This window comes from Maniola jurtina, chromosome 5 (assembly GCF_905333055.1).
Source record: "Maniola jurtina chromosome 5, ilManJurt1.1, whole genome shotgun sequence".
In the NCBI taxonomy this organism is placed as follows: domain Eukaryota; kingdom Metazoa; phylum Arthropoda; class Insecta; order Lepidoptera; family Nymphalidae; genus Maniola; species Maniola jurtina.
In genome coordinates, this window is record NC_060033.1 from 9128994 (window position 1) to 9143205 (window position 14212).

The window sequence follows — 14212 nt, forward strand, 5'->3', positions numbered from 1 at the left end:
TAATTTGTTTTTTTTTTACAAGTAGAATTAGAAGTATACTATACAAGTGCTTTTGAATCGTCAAGTGATTTACCACTGTTTCACAATGCCCGTCCACTGTCTTTTGTACCAAGAAGAACCAGCAAGAACTCGGCGACGATTAAATGTTCAATTTGCAATAATATTATTAGCTATGCCAAATAAATATAAGTATTTAATTACAGTATTGTGCATTGCTGGAGGCTGGAGCACGTAAAATCCACTCCTTTTTATCATTTCCATAATCATGGTATGAGCATATAACACGGAGCGAAGAAAGTCATATCACTAGAAGAATATTAAATATGCATGTGGAGAAAAAAAAGAGGAGAGGACGACCAAATAAAAGGGGTAGATGATACGTTGATGGATGACAGAAGAGAGTGGAAGAAGAAGACATGTTCTGCCGATCCCACGTAGCGTGGGATAAGGTCAGGAAGAAAAAGAAGAATCATTTCTATGCTTTTTTTTTGTCTTATAATAGTTTTAATAGTAATCAAATATTGTTCAACATTTCTCGCCGTCTGTACCGTGGAATGTTTTATACCGCCGATAAGAAGATTCGAATATTTGTATAGTTTAAAATAAATTCAAAACAGCTCGCTTATCCCGTCTTTTATCTTTTTAACTAGCGTCGCGTGCTACGGCTTTTTACGTTTTTGTCCCGAGCTCTTTGTGTTGAGCTGTGATAAATTTAGAATAAGTGATTTTTTGTATAAAACTTATTCTAAGGCTGGGTCCACATTTATAGATATTATTTTGGTGTATTGTATATCTGCCGCAAACACGCGATGCATCATAAAATAGAATAATAGAAATAGTTCAAATAAACTTTCATAAGTAGGTAAGTACTTTCGAATCGTCAAATACATCTACCACTGGCTTAGAATGCCTTGTCTACCGAGAAGAACCAGTTCTTAACACGGCGGTTGCTCTTTTTAATCGATCGACTAGTGGTAACAAGCCACGGTCACTGACATAGCCCAAACTATTAGCAAGCTGAAGTGGCAGTGGGCAGGCCATGCTTGTCGTAGAGGCGATGGCCGTTCGAGCCGGAAGGTTGAATGGAGAGCGCGTCGTAGTGTGGGACGCCCTCCAGCACGATGGACGACGATATAAAGCGGCTGGCGAGAAGTGGCTGGATGAGGAAGATTGAGAACCGGGTGTGGTAGCGCTCTTTAGCGAAGGCCTGTATCCAACAGTGGACGTCCACAAGCTGATGATGATGACTAGTGTTACCGTGGTTCAGGGTAGTTACACCAGAACAACATTGTGCGATATTGCAGCATGTTACAGGATCACGTGGTAAATTGATTTAGAACTTAGCAATAATCATCGGCACAGTCGTACCGATATACTCGTATATATTTCAATTGCACGATAAAGTTGATTTCAAACTACGGAATATAATTACATCTAAGTGTGAACAGTGACATTTAAAAGTCTGGTGAGCGATATTTATATATTATATTATATTTCCGTAGTTTGAAGGCAACTTAATGTCTCGGCATAAAATCGACAGCCACAATCATGCTGCTTAGTGCTTAATAAAGGTAACATAAGCCTATATTTTGTCGATTTCCTGTCACGGTTAAAGTAGTGTCAATCCTAAACATCATGCGTTCAGTGAAGAGGAACGAGTTTGGCGTATCCATTTGGACAGTCTTGGTTTCCGTGACTGAGACTGCCGGCGAACTGATTCTTGAGGCTACGCAAACACAACGGAGATGCTGACACCAAAATGGTACGAATGTGGACACAGCCTAACTTGACTTCTTAGACCTGTTATTTTCCCGGTAATAAAACTGTGGTCTTTTTATTATTATAATCCAGATTTATCTACGGAATTCTAATGTACATACAACTCCGTTATACTTTGTGTAAATATGTTTAGTTTCTATATAAGTTAGTTTGACGACACGCACGAGGTTCTAAGTTCAATTTCAACCAACCATTCCGAAGCTAATTCTAAATATTGATAATTAATGATAATATAATAATTTGGATACAATTACCACAAAAAATTCGAATGCTTCTGTATTCTGTATGGTATTTATTCTATCTACCACAGGATCAACACGTAGCTAATATCATGTTACTATTATTGACCCTTATCCTATAAACCTTGAGGTGAGTATGGAACGAGGCCATGCCCCTATTAGATGACTCTCAGTGCATATGCAGTGTCGAGGTGATGCTGACGTAACGATTAAGGCCGGAAACATACTACTAACAGACACGTCAATGAGACTTGTAAGTAGCACATGAGTAGAACTGTGTGCTTGTAGTGGCTACAATAACACCTTGGGATGAAGTAGCCTAAATACCTAGGTACTTAAAGTAGATCGCACTCAATTTTTTTAGTTTTTTCGGCTATAGCCTATCATAATGAGATAATTTTATTTACTATCTTTTATGTAGAATCTTTGAACTTTTCTAAACGACAAACTTTTCACACAACCAATGTCAAAATCGGTTTATTTTATAGTTGCCATACAACTTCATACTCAGAACAGTGATTAGGTAGGTGATCGTAAAAACGGTATAAAACCGAAAATTATTGCTTTCTGAATGAATGTATCGTCCGATACATTTCAAAAACGGCTTTAAAGTTTAAACTTTAGAGCTACTGGAAGTAATACGACGGAGCGATAAAAGTGCAAATTCAGGATACAAAAATTGTTTGGTCGTTATGTTAGCGAGAACGTAATTAGGTATAAGAAATTTCATAATGCTACTGTGGTGCGCTTTGAATGGGCATTCATATATAATTGATAATTAATTAATTTGAGCCTCGATAGCTCAACGGTTGAGGAGCGGACTGAATTCCGAAAGGTCGGTGGTTCAAGCCCCACCCGTTGCACTATTGTCGTACCCACTCCTGGCACAACCTTTACGCTTAATTGGAGGGGAAAGGGGAGTATTAGTCATGATTAGCATGGCTAATATTCTTTAAAAAAAAAATTAGAGTATAGGGGCAACCATATGCCAAAGAAATACTTTTAACTAAAATAAAAAGAAGCTTTTAATAATACTTATTTATAAATAGCAAATAAGTAATTGAGTATATTATTTATTGATAATGCAGTTGAGGAAATTATTATTTGTTTGATTTGTCCAAAGATGACTTATAGACATCACTGCGACCTACAGGATATATTGTATCTAACTTCCCGAGTTCACAATTCACTCGTTATAGAGGGCCTGTCTATATAAAGATTAGGTACCTGATCCTGAGGTGCGAGCATTTTGATATCAAAGAAAACTATTACATTACCTCCCAATATAACTGATACACTTGTGTAGGTATGAGTGTATCTAAATACTGGATAGTCTATAATTTTAACTGATTTTTTTGAGACCCACGTAGGATCTTTATAATATTGGACTCTATGAGGACCATAATTATACCATATAATAGTCATAATAATTAGCATGCTAGCTAACTACTTTATGGTACTAAATATCAGTTTCCAATTTAAAGCGCCATAACAGTCGATTTTGATTGGAAAAGTCTAACGCGTTTATTTAAATAAGTACCGTGAAATAGATAATTATAAACGGTATAGTTATATTCGCCTATTCGTTACATAAATACTTATTTAAATAAAAAAGTGAAACCACGCAAGTTGTATATCAGAACTAGTTATGGTATATTGTTTAAAATCACCATAATTGCGGATTTATCGGGCACAAGTGCACATTGTAAACAATCTTGACCTGGCGATTTCTATTTCACTCTCGCGCGTGAAAGTAAGCTCTGGCATAGCATGCAAATCGTGTGATGGTGTTAAGCTGAGTACAGATAGGATCGATATGTGCAAAGCATTAATTTGTAAGGTTGTGCTGTTTTTTTTTTTATAATTGAAGACACACAATTATTTTTTTTAATGTGTGAAATAATGTGTCCAAATATTTGCACGTTTTCTTGCCGAGCTTACTATGAAAGCTGCAGTTGAAGTATTCATTGCACTTTCGTAAAAATTATACAGTAGAATTACTTCCGTTGGTAATTAGGTACCAATATTATTACTATTTCAGAGTTGAGGGCCCTTGTCGCACAAGAGTAGTTATATTATTAACTCTGAGGTTTTTATAATAATATATTTTTCTCATCTTGCGATGATCGCATCTTTTTAAAACGCCTTAGAAAGCACAAAAGGTGCAAAATTCAGATAGCTTTTATATAGGCGTCTGTGTTTCGGGTAATTCTACCAGTCTACACCTAGTTTTATGATCACAGAGGACGAGCTTGATGCGTGACTGGTAGAATAGCAAATAGCTTGAGACTACATTAGCTTTTTATGCTGGAACAAATCAAATGATTTGGAGTCAGATCAGTTTCGAAAGTAGTGCTGGAGAGTAAAAAGTTGTTTTTATTCTAAAAATAATATTTTTATTTTGATTTTTGCTAAATCTATGTGACTGTGAAATCTGTGATATGAATTCCTGTTTAATTAATTAAATGTCTTGAAGTTATACTTAATACAACTTAATAATAATAAATAGCTACTCTTTGTCGAATAATTCTTTTTAATTTTATTCAGTGATATCTACTACCTACATACGGCGCTTTACTTAAGTAAAACTTGTCCTTCTACAATCTACATTATCATTTCATAATATTATTCACGGTAGAGTTCCCTGTCGAAATGTCTAATTTGTGAAAAATTGTCTCATCTTTAAAATAATTCAAGCTTAGCTGAGTTCAGAAAATCCATCGCAAAATCCTTTTGATTCGATGTAGGCTTTCACTTAGTTCAAGCACTGATGAAGCGCTACAGATTCAAATTTCACCAATTCGATTTTATTATTATGTGCATAATGTACAAGGTTCTCATTAAAATGCAAATAGTGTACGCGACAGCGCCTTTTAACAGCGAAATTAGATAATTTATGCAAATGTTTGACACGTCATTCACCGAAATAAAGTTACCTTATGTGAGCTCTTGTTTTGTAATTTTGCTGACATATGAAATGTTACTACGTATTTTCTACTTTGAATCTATATTAAATAAATCTTATTTAGGATAAGAGTGTTACAGTCCAAAGTTAGAAAACTATAAGCCACAGCAGAGATCACGCAGTAATTTTGATTTGATATTACCTACTTACTATGTGCTTTCCATCTGAGACAAACAAGCTGAAAAAAAAGTTGCAGCTAACCATCGAAGGTTGAAACGCACATTTATAACTCATATTTATTTATTTAAATATGTAAGCCTAATTATTTTATATCATTTTGTTAGTATTTATTGATAATTTATATACTAGGTATATAAATTATAAATAAATACTAACAAAATGATAATGATAAAAAAAGTAGGAGCACTTAACACTTTGTACCTATAAGTGAATGCCTTCGATGTTAGTCTCTCTCGTCTTTTAACGCTATCTTGTGGAGTCACAAAACTCGTCTTATTGTAATTGGATAACGATCATTAACGCATATCAACGCGCCTTGTCCTGTCGGAACAGGTAATGCATTCAATGAGCATCGAACCTGCAATCCTATCAGCGCCCACGACTTCATCGTGCCCATTTATTAGGGATGCTGGAGCATTTCTCATTTAGATGGATTGTATTGCAAGCATTATAACTTACGTTGGAATCCCAAGGTGCTCGAATAGCGAACCCACACAGGAAAACTTATCGTTGGAGAACCCCCCACTGGGTGGAACGGCAAACTCAAGCTCTGAAGATGGGAGGCGCTGAACACAAAGTGTGTCTTTTAGACCTTGAGTTTCTTTATTTTCTTTATTCTTTATTAGATCGCTGAGTTTCTTGCTGGTTCTTCTCGGTAGGAACGGCATTCCAAACCAGTGGTAAATGGTAAATGATTTGACGATTCAAAAGCACTTGTAAAAGTTTATTTGCATAAAAATCTATTCTATTCTATTCTTGCAAGAGACCTATGCCCAGCAATGGAAGTCGTGAGATATTACGAAATAGTATAAAAATGTACAAAGTTTGTTAGTATCTACATACTTACGTATTTATTTACGCGTCTCGTCAAAATGCGGAGTAAATACACAAAATGTTTATTAAACTCGAAGAGAAAGGTCTGTGGTTGAGAGTTGAGGAAAAACAAATAGAATCCGGGTATTCGTCGACCTGTCATGCCAGTAAGAAAATACCTAAGTAGGTATTAGGTACTTACAATACAAGTGAGTTCTTAAAAAAGTCCCAAAAATACATAATATAATAAAAAACGCAAGTGTATAAATAGTGCACACTAAAACATTGTAAACTAGATAGCGACCGAGACTTTGTACGTTAAGTTTCGGTTTTTAAAATGCCGTAGGAGTTCTTTGATTTTCGGGTATAAAAAGAAATGCAAGATATCTAAAAGTACAAACAAAAATAGGTGGTGACCACGATTTCGTCTTTCTGGATTTAGTTTTTTTTTTTTAAATCCCGTAAGAGGTTTTCTTGGAAAATCTTTCGTGACAAGAAGTAGCCTGTCTTTCCCCGGGGCGGAAGTTTTCTCAAAGCTATCCCAAATATCGTCTAAATTGACCACATGGATGGATCGTCAAAAGTTAGCAGACAGACAGATACGCTTTCGTATTTGTATTATCACTAATATTTAATGTATGGACATTTTATATACTAGTCTAATTCTACATAATTTCTTTTTGTTTTCATTTTGATAATATCGATTAATTAGTTGCTTTCCTATTTGACGGCGATTTAACTCGATATCTACTTAGTAGGTACCTACCTAAAGAGATTATAAATGCAGTACAAAGTATCTATGTGAAGCAGTAGTTAATAATGATCTATATCTATACTACCTAAGATCATGATTTTCATAGTTAAGTACTTACTTCCTAGTTAGGTAAGTACCTACTCGTATAAGGATCATTTAAAAAATTCTACTAATTGATTCGAAGTTACTTATTAACATTAACATTATATTACATACAATCTTATTAGTTATTTCAACAATGTAAGAAGTTATAAAACAACGGTTTAAAGTTTGCTTTGAATGAAAAACGAATAAGTACCTACCTAACAGTAAACGCTGATAAATACAAAGACGTGCATCGAATTATCGAAGCCTTGTGAATTGGGATGGGCTTTTTCAGGCTATGGACACACTAAGACTAACGGAATGCCTACATGATTAACGAAAGGTAGGTACTGCTTAATATGGCTAACAACTTCTCGAAAAAAGTTTCGAATTTAAATAATTTGATACGTATTTATCTAATAATACCTAATTATTCTTCGGCACCAAATTCAAAACTTTTCACATTTCGATTTTTAACAGGAATATAATATATGAAAATATATTTTATATTCAATATTTATAGTGATATTGAGTTTAATATTAATATTCAATCTAAGCCACGTGAGAGTTTCGTGCCAACCAAAGAACTCTACTTAAGTTTTAAAATTTCCGGGCTACAACGCACGTGTGCGTATAACTTCATAGCCCTTGTTATTACTTCCTAATTTTGACAGCTTCATAAACAAAATTGTTGTTCAAAATTTGTAGTATATAAAGGTCGTTGCTTCTACCAAATAGCATGTCATATAATACAGTAAATCGTATTCGCATGTGATGTGAGAGACTTGTTACTATACAACTAACTCTGTTAGGTATAAAAGTTGAACGCCATTACGTAAAAGTCCTCTAGTATAAAATGAGACAGGATATTTCATAGAGCAGGTTACTTATTTCCTTATATAGGTATCTGACATAACGTACGCTGCTTTTGTAAATGGAAATCACCTCAACAGCATTCTTATGGTCATCCATAGAGTGAGAAGTAAAGAAAAACTGGCTACAGTTATTTACTCTAACTAGTTTTTCTACGTGTAAACTGGAATAGCGAGAGTGATCGGAATGACGGTGAAACTTTGTTATCTTGTACAAGCCAATGTTGTATCAAGAATCCATAGTTACAAATATTATAAAAGCGAAAGTGTCTGTCTGTCTTTGCTAGCTTTTCACGGCCCATCCGTTCAACCAATTTGGATGATAGCTTACATCACAGTGATGGGCATGCTGTCAGGCGACTTTTTGTTCTAGAAAATCAAAGAGTTCCCACGGATTCTTAAAAAAAACCTAAACCCACGTGGACGAAAGTCGCGGGCATCAACTATTCTTTACAACAAGCTTGCATCCTGGAGATGAACAATGGACATAGAATACTTTTTATTCCAGAGAAAACGGAATGCTCTATGGTAGCGAGTGTTTGTATTAAGATTTCTTTATCTGGAGACTTACCTAGTCTTTGACGTAGTACCTAATGTGGATATTATCTTATAAAAAAAAAGTATCCGTTATCTGTAGCATAAATTGTTTATAAGGTTTTAGAGGGTAGAGTGAAAATACCATTTTTCATGACAGCTACATTAATTGCCATTGATTTATTTTTATTTTATTTGTATTCTTTTAACAAATAAAATAAAAAATTGCGAAAACATACAGAATAGGAAATCTTTTCAATTAATCAAAATGTTCTCTTTAGAAACAACTACGGAACTTTTAATTCGTTATGAGATTCCGAAGAGCAGTTATCTTATTTTATTTATTACCGCATATTTCTTGGAGATAGGTAATCGTTTACTTTAATCAAGCGCTTGGTATTTACACGGTTTCGCGTTTAAGAACATAAATGTAGAGCAAACGGTAAATTTGTACTTTCTTAAGTTAAGTTTACATTCTTTTGCGAACATTTTTGGGGAACTTTAAAATAAATGAATTCGCTATATTTTATGCTCCTTAGCTAAGCTTTTCTTATAGTCTAGGGTCTCTTTATAGTGTATCTAAATTTTCTTTATTTGTCTTACTTAATTAGGCACTGACTTACCCACCTGCCTCCCTCGACTTAATTTCTACTTTATTTTTCTGACATTTTTACTACCCTATCTTTTTATCTAAAGTTTCAAAGCTCTTTTTCTTGATTTTATAAAGGCACCTCAAGAATTTTAAACTGAAATTTCCACTAAGAGAGATAACAGACGGACAATTTCAAAAGAATCTCAAATCATGTCTGCGGATGACTAGACTGCTTTATGACATGGATTATTATTAAATTATGTAAATAGATCATAATGTAGTGTGACCATGAAATAGTCTATTTATCATGCCATAACCTTACAAAGATTTTTTAAAGACCTTTTTTAAGAAAATTAAAAAGACTCATCGCTGTTCTTCAACTTCGACTTTGCCTTACTTAAGTCGCAGACTATTTACTTGGTCTAGGTAAAGTAGGTACTTAAAATATTACATTTGGGTCGTATTTTGCTACCATAATAATATGATATCCATTGAAAAATAGTATTTAACAAATATCTACTAATAATAAATACTAAAAATAAACCAAATAATTCAAAAGCATGTCCAATAGTATTCCATTCAGTGCCATTCAATAAAGCTATAAGCTATGTTAATTATACTTTGTTATCATTGAATGGAATGGTATACGGCATGTTTTTTTGACGTATTTTAAGTACTTATACTCAAAATGATGGTCACCCTACTGATGATATATTAATATGTAAAGAGTATCGTACGAAACGAACTGCATACTAAGTTCATCTCCACAATTATCTCTCATCTTTACATTGCTTATTCCAAATCAGGAATATCGTCCGACTAGATGACGCGGACGTAAGAAAGGAAAGGTATGATGAGAAAACTAAAGGTTCATAGAAATAAAAATTTACTCAGTTCCTGGCTTACTTATAAATATTTCTGTCCTACACTTTACGTGTGTAAATATCAATGTGGAGACTATTACCGTGCCTTTACATATTCGCCATTAGGCGTTACCAACTTAGCTCGTCACTCGTACTGTAACTCGTACTCGTTCACTAGCTGCTGTCAGCGCCAAAATGGCGAAAATCAAGTTGTTTCAAAAACAGCTTAGCTATTAGGCACAGGTCCAGCGTACTTTTATTAGTAGAGGTCCGTAATCACAACGTATCAACTGTCAAGCATTAAATTATGGCGCCAATCAAAGTGAAAATAAAGGAACGTTGAATTAATTTGTTTGTAAAAGTAAAGTACTCAAGTACAAATAATTTTATATGTGAAGATAATCTACAGGCTGATCTCTTTTTAAGTGGTTCATTTTAAAAGTGCGCTCACGTGCCGTAACTAGGTACGTAGTTTAATGATACTCGTAACTGTCAACGAAAGAATGAGATGTTTTTATGTTTCTTCCGAAAACCAGTTATTTTGTAAAACGAATACTATTAATTATTCCAACATCTTGTGAGCACTAATTTTTTTCTATTTTTAGTGTTCCATATTAATCCAGGAAACCTTAAATAGTTTCGTCCAATCCATCTGTAAAGTTAAATTTTGCAGGTAAAGATGCTTATTATGTAGATATATATTCCGATAAGTATAACAAAAATCTGTTTTTTTACCTCAAACATGAAAAGTCGGAGTAAAAAAAGTTAAATGTGCCTATACATTTTTGAGTGTGACCTCGTTAAATCATTATAAGGTTTACACGGGTCTCCTGTCAGAATGATTAGGGTTTAGACTATAGTCCACCACGTTGGCCAAGTGCAGATTGATAGACTTTATACACGTTTGAGAACACTATGGAAAACTCCCTAGTATACAGATTCAATCAAGATTTTTCCTTCACCGTTAAAGCAAGTGATGTTCAATAATTTCATGAACAGTTTTTCGAAAAAAAAAAATACACCCTTTAAGTTACTAAATAATATAATACATTAGTGGCTCTCACTGACAAGGTCACGTCTCGCAGTCTGAGAGATGCTTTTTAGTACCCATACGTTCAGAATAAGGATCAACGTAAAGAGGCTACGGCCTCAATCAGTTAAATTTTTTTGCAAATCTATAGCTGTTAATTTTAGCCGCAGGCGTGTGTGGCAGAATAAAAAACTGATATGTAATATGTGGGTCGGCGTTTAACGACGTGACGCAGGTAGTGTTCGATATACAGGGTGTTTATTTTATTAGTCTACACTTCAATGAAGCAAATTATTATAATATTTTTATGGCGATTGCTTAGTGGGTAACTGCAATGAACAAGTTTTACTTGTAATTAATACTAAGGTATAAACATCTATAGTAGTTTAGTAGATTTAAGACAAAATTTTAGGATAATTTTGAAATATTATGAGAGGCTATTTATCAACTAGGACTTTTCATTTCTGATCTAGTTAGTTAATTGGCACTTACGGTGACAGCTAATAAATACACACCTACTAGGTCATAACTCATATCGCTTTAAAAATAATGTTTTATATAAAAATATTATTAAGTAAACAAATATAGTATTAAAGTGATAGTAAAATAGAAATGAAAACACTCTATATAAATTACCGCTACAATTTATTCGCGAAAAAAAGAGGCTGAGTGTAAAATGTACGTGTGCTACAATGCGATACGTCACTCAAATTGATAATAAACTGCAGGTTATAAAACATGACTGCCAACGGCACTGGTATTTTAATGTGAAAAAAAAAAACGAAACGAAATTCTAGCTGCTCTGCAGGTGATAGCTCTTGAGGCTTATCTATGGCTAAAAGTCGAAGTGAGTACATTTAGCCGGCTATTCATAGTCTTTACCTTGTAAGATACGACGAGGAGACGACTGCGATATAGTTTCTGTGCTTTGTGATGACTAAAACAATTGTAGTTATATCACGTTATCATCATCATGATCAACCCATTTCCGCCCCACTATTGAGTACAGGTCTCCTTATCAGAATGAGAAGAATTTAGGCCATAGTCTGCCACGCTGGCCCAATGCGGATTGGCAGACTTCACATACCACTGAGAACATGGAGAACTCTCAGGCATGCAGGTTTCCTCACGATGTTTTCCTTCACCGTTAAAGCAAGTGATATTTAATTGCTTAAAACGCACATAACTGAAGAGTTAGTGGTGCGTGCCCGGGATCGAACCCCCGACCTCCGATTAGGAGGCGGACGTTCTAACCACTAAGCTATCACAGCTTACACGTTATATTGTGTTAAAAAGTAAAGCCTGTGGGAGTTATAAATTACATCTAACTAAACGATGCCCACGACTTCATCAGCGTAGATTTTTGTAAATCCCGTGGGAACAAAGAAAGGATTTTTAAAACTTCAACCCCTAAGGGAGTAAAATATTGGGGTTTGAAATTTGTGTAGTCCACACGGACGAAGTCGCGGGCATAAGCTAGTAAGTAAGTACTTAAATAAAATAATAACGAGTTGTACGAAAAGCTAGAAAGATAAAGAAAAAAATTCAAATTGGGGCTATCGGAATAAAAAAATAGTGAAGATTTACAAACTAGAGCGGAAAATTGATTAATTATGTGCAAAACATCTTACACAAACATTACAAGGAAGTAACATTAATCTAAGTGTCACATTAACGGTTATGGAAGCGAGCATCGATCATGATCTATCGATCAGTGGATCTCGATGATGAATTAGGCGCCGGCGCATTAGATATGGGTGTATTTACATAAAACAATATCGTGAACTAGCAAACAGATTTGAAAATTCATCAGCATCATAAGTTTAACAAATAACCTGATAGATCTACCCGCATCTCGTGTCTACGTGAATGCAAAACGCGTTCCTGCCGTCCTTGAACTAAAAAGCCACTAACTGAAAAAATAATTTTTGGTTATCACCAAGAAACGTTGGAATTTTAACAACAAATTTTTAAAAAAATGTACGACTAAACTAAAAACCTTGATGCTGCATACAATTCTTTTTTAAAAACTTAACTTTTTGAAAATTCCCACGTTATCGATATCGATTGATCGCTACTTAAATCAATTTTTATTTTGCAGTTTGCGGCTTTTAATCAAAAGATGACAAAATCATAGTAACAAGTCATAACGTAGGTATATTTACGACGGTATTTATGAAAAAACCATGTTAAATTATGTTAATCAGTAAGAAACCGGCCAAGTGCGAGTCAGACTCGCGCACCGAGGATTCCGTACTCAGGTATTTTTTTCGACATTTTGCGTTAGAATGTACAGGGTAAAGTCCTTTCATATGATACCCCACTTGGTATGGTTATCTTACTTTGAAAATTGAAACACATTTTAATATTTTTTTGTAATGTAACCACCAATTCACGGTTTTCGGATTTTTCCTTAACTTGTTCTATAAAAGCTACCTATCTTCCAAATTTCATTATTCTAAGTAAACGGAAAGTACCCTTTAGGTTTTCTGACAGACACGACAGACGGACAGACAGACGACAGACAGACATCAAAGTGATCCTATAAGGGTTCCGTTTTTCCTTTTGAGGTAAGGAACCCTAAAATATTTAAATAACAACCAAGATTATTTTAACGCTATTAACTTTGCCTATGAACAGATTTACTTCTAATAAAATTACAGTCAGTAAATCATTAATTTTATGGGGCCTACTTAAGTAGGTACGTATTTAGGTACTAACTGTAGCTGAAGTGTAATTCATGCTGAGGCAGATTTTATGGAGTAATAGAGCCTAGTTCTAATAATACTTAGTATATTTTATTTTTACTTTCATTTATGATCTTAGTCATTATTTTCTTGTTATTTAAAAATAAATATAAATTATACTTACCAAATATTACTAATGTTATTGTTGCTATAAAATGCGTCTTAAACTCCATTTTTATACGACTATCTTTACACTATCAGTCTTATTAAAACACTAAATATTTTTAAATAACACTAGTCGTTGGGAGTCAGTCGTCCATGATGTATCGATCTGTAAAAAAAGAAAGATAGTTATTAAATAAAAAAATATATAAAACACTAAATATTGTTTACTCGATGATGCTCGCGACTTCATCCGCGTGGATTCAGGTTTAAAAAAATCTCGTGGGAACTCGGAAATTGGCAAAGGTAAATTTCCGATATGCAAACTACCTCTGTACCAAACATATATGTCGGTTAAACGGATCGACCTTTAAAAAGGCCGTGAAAACTCTTGGATTTTCTGGGATAAAAGTAGCCTATGTCCTTCCCCGGGATGTAAGCTAACTCTGTACCAAACATCAAAATCGGTTAAACTGTTGGACCAATAAAAGCTAGCAGACAGACAGACACACGCATTTATAATATTAAATATGGAAATATGGATTATCAAATGAATGTACAGATTATATTATAATATACCTAATGTGTTGTAAAATCTTCAACAAATTAGAGAAAGTACTAATAATAATAAATTAAAGCGCTAACGAAGACGTTGCTC

General features: G+C 34.1%; 1 protein-coding gene across 1 annotated transcript in view; it reads right to left on the reverse strand.

Moving 5' to 3' along the window:
- LOC123865310 (agrin) overlaps positions 1-14212 on the reverse strand; it is a 60568-nt gene that overhangs the window by 10603 nt on the left and 35753 nt on the right. Inside the window, exon 2 of the mRNA XM_045906267.1 lies at positions 13577-13723. Coding sequence (XP_045762223.1) covers positions 13577-13625 — 49 coding nt within the window. The 5' untranslated portion in view covers positions 13626-13723. The remainder of the gene's footprint in view (positions 1-13576; positions 13724-14212) is intronic.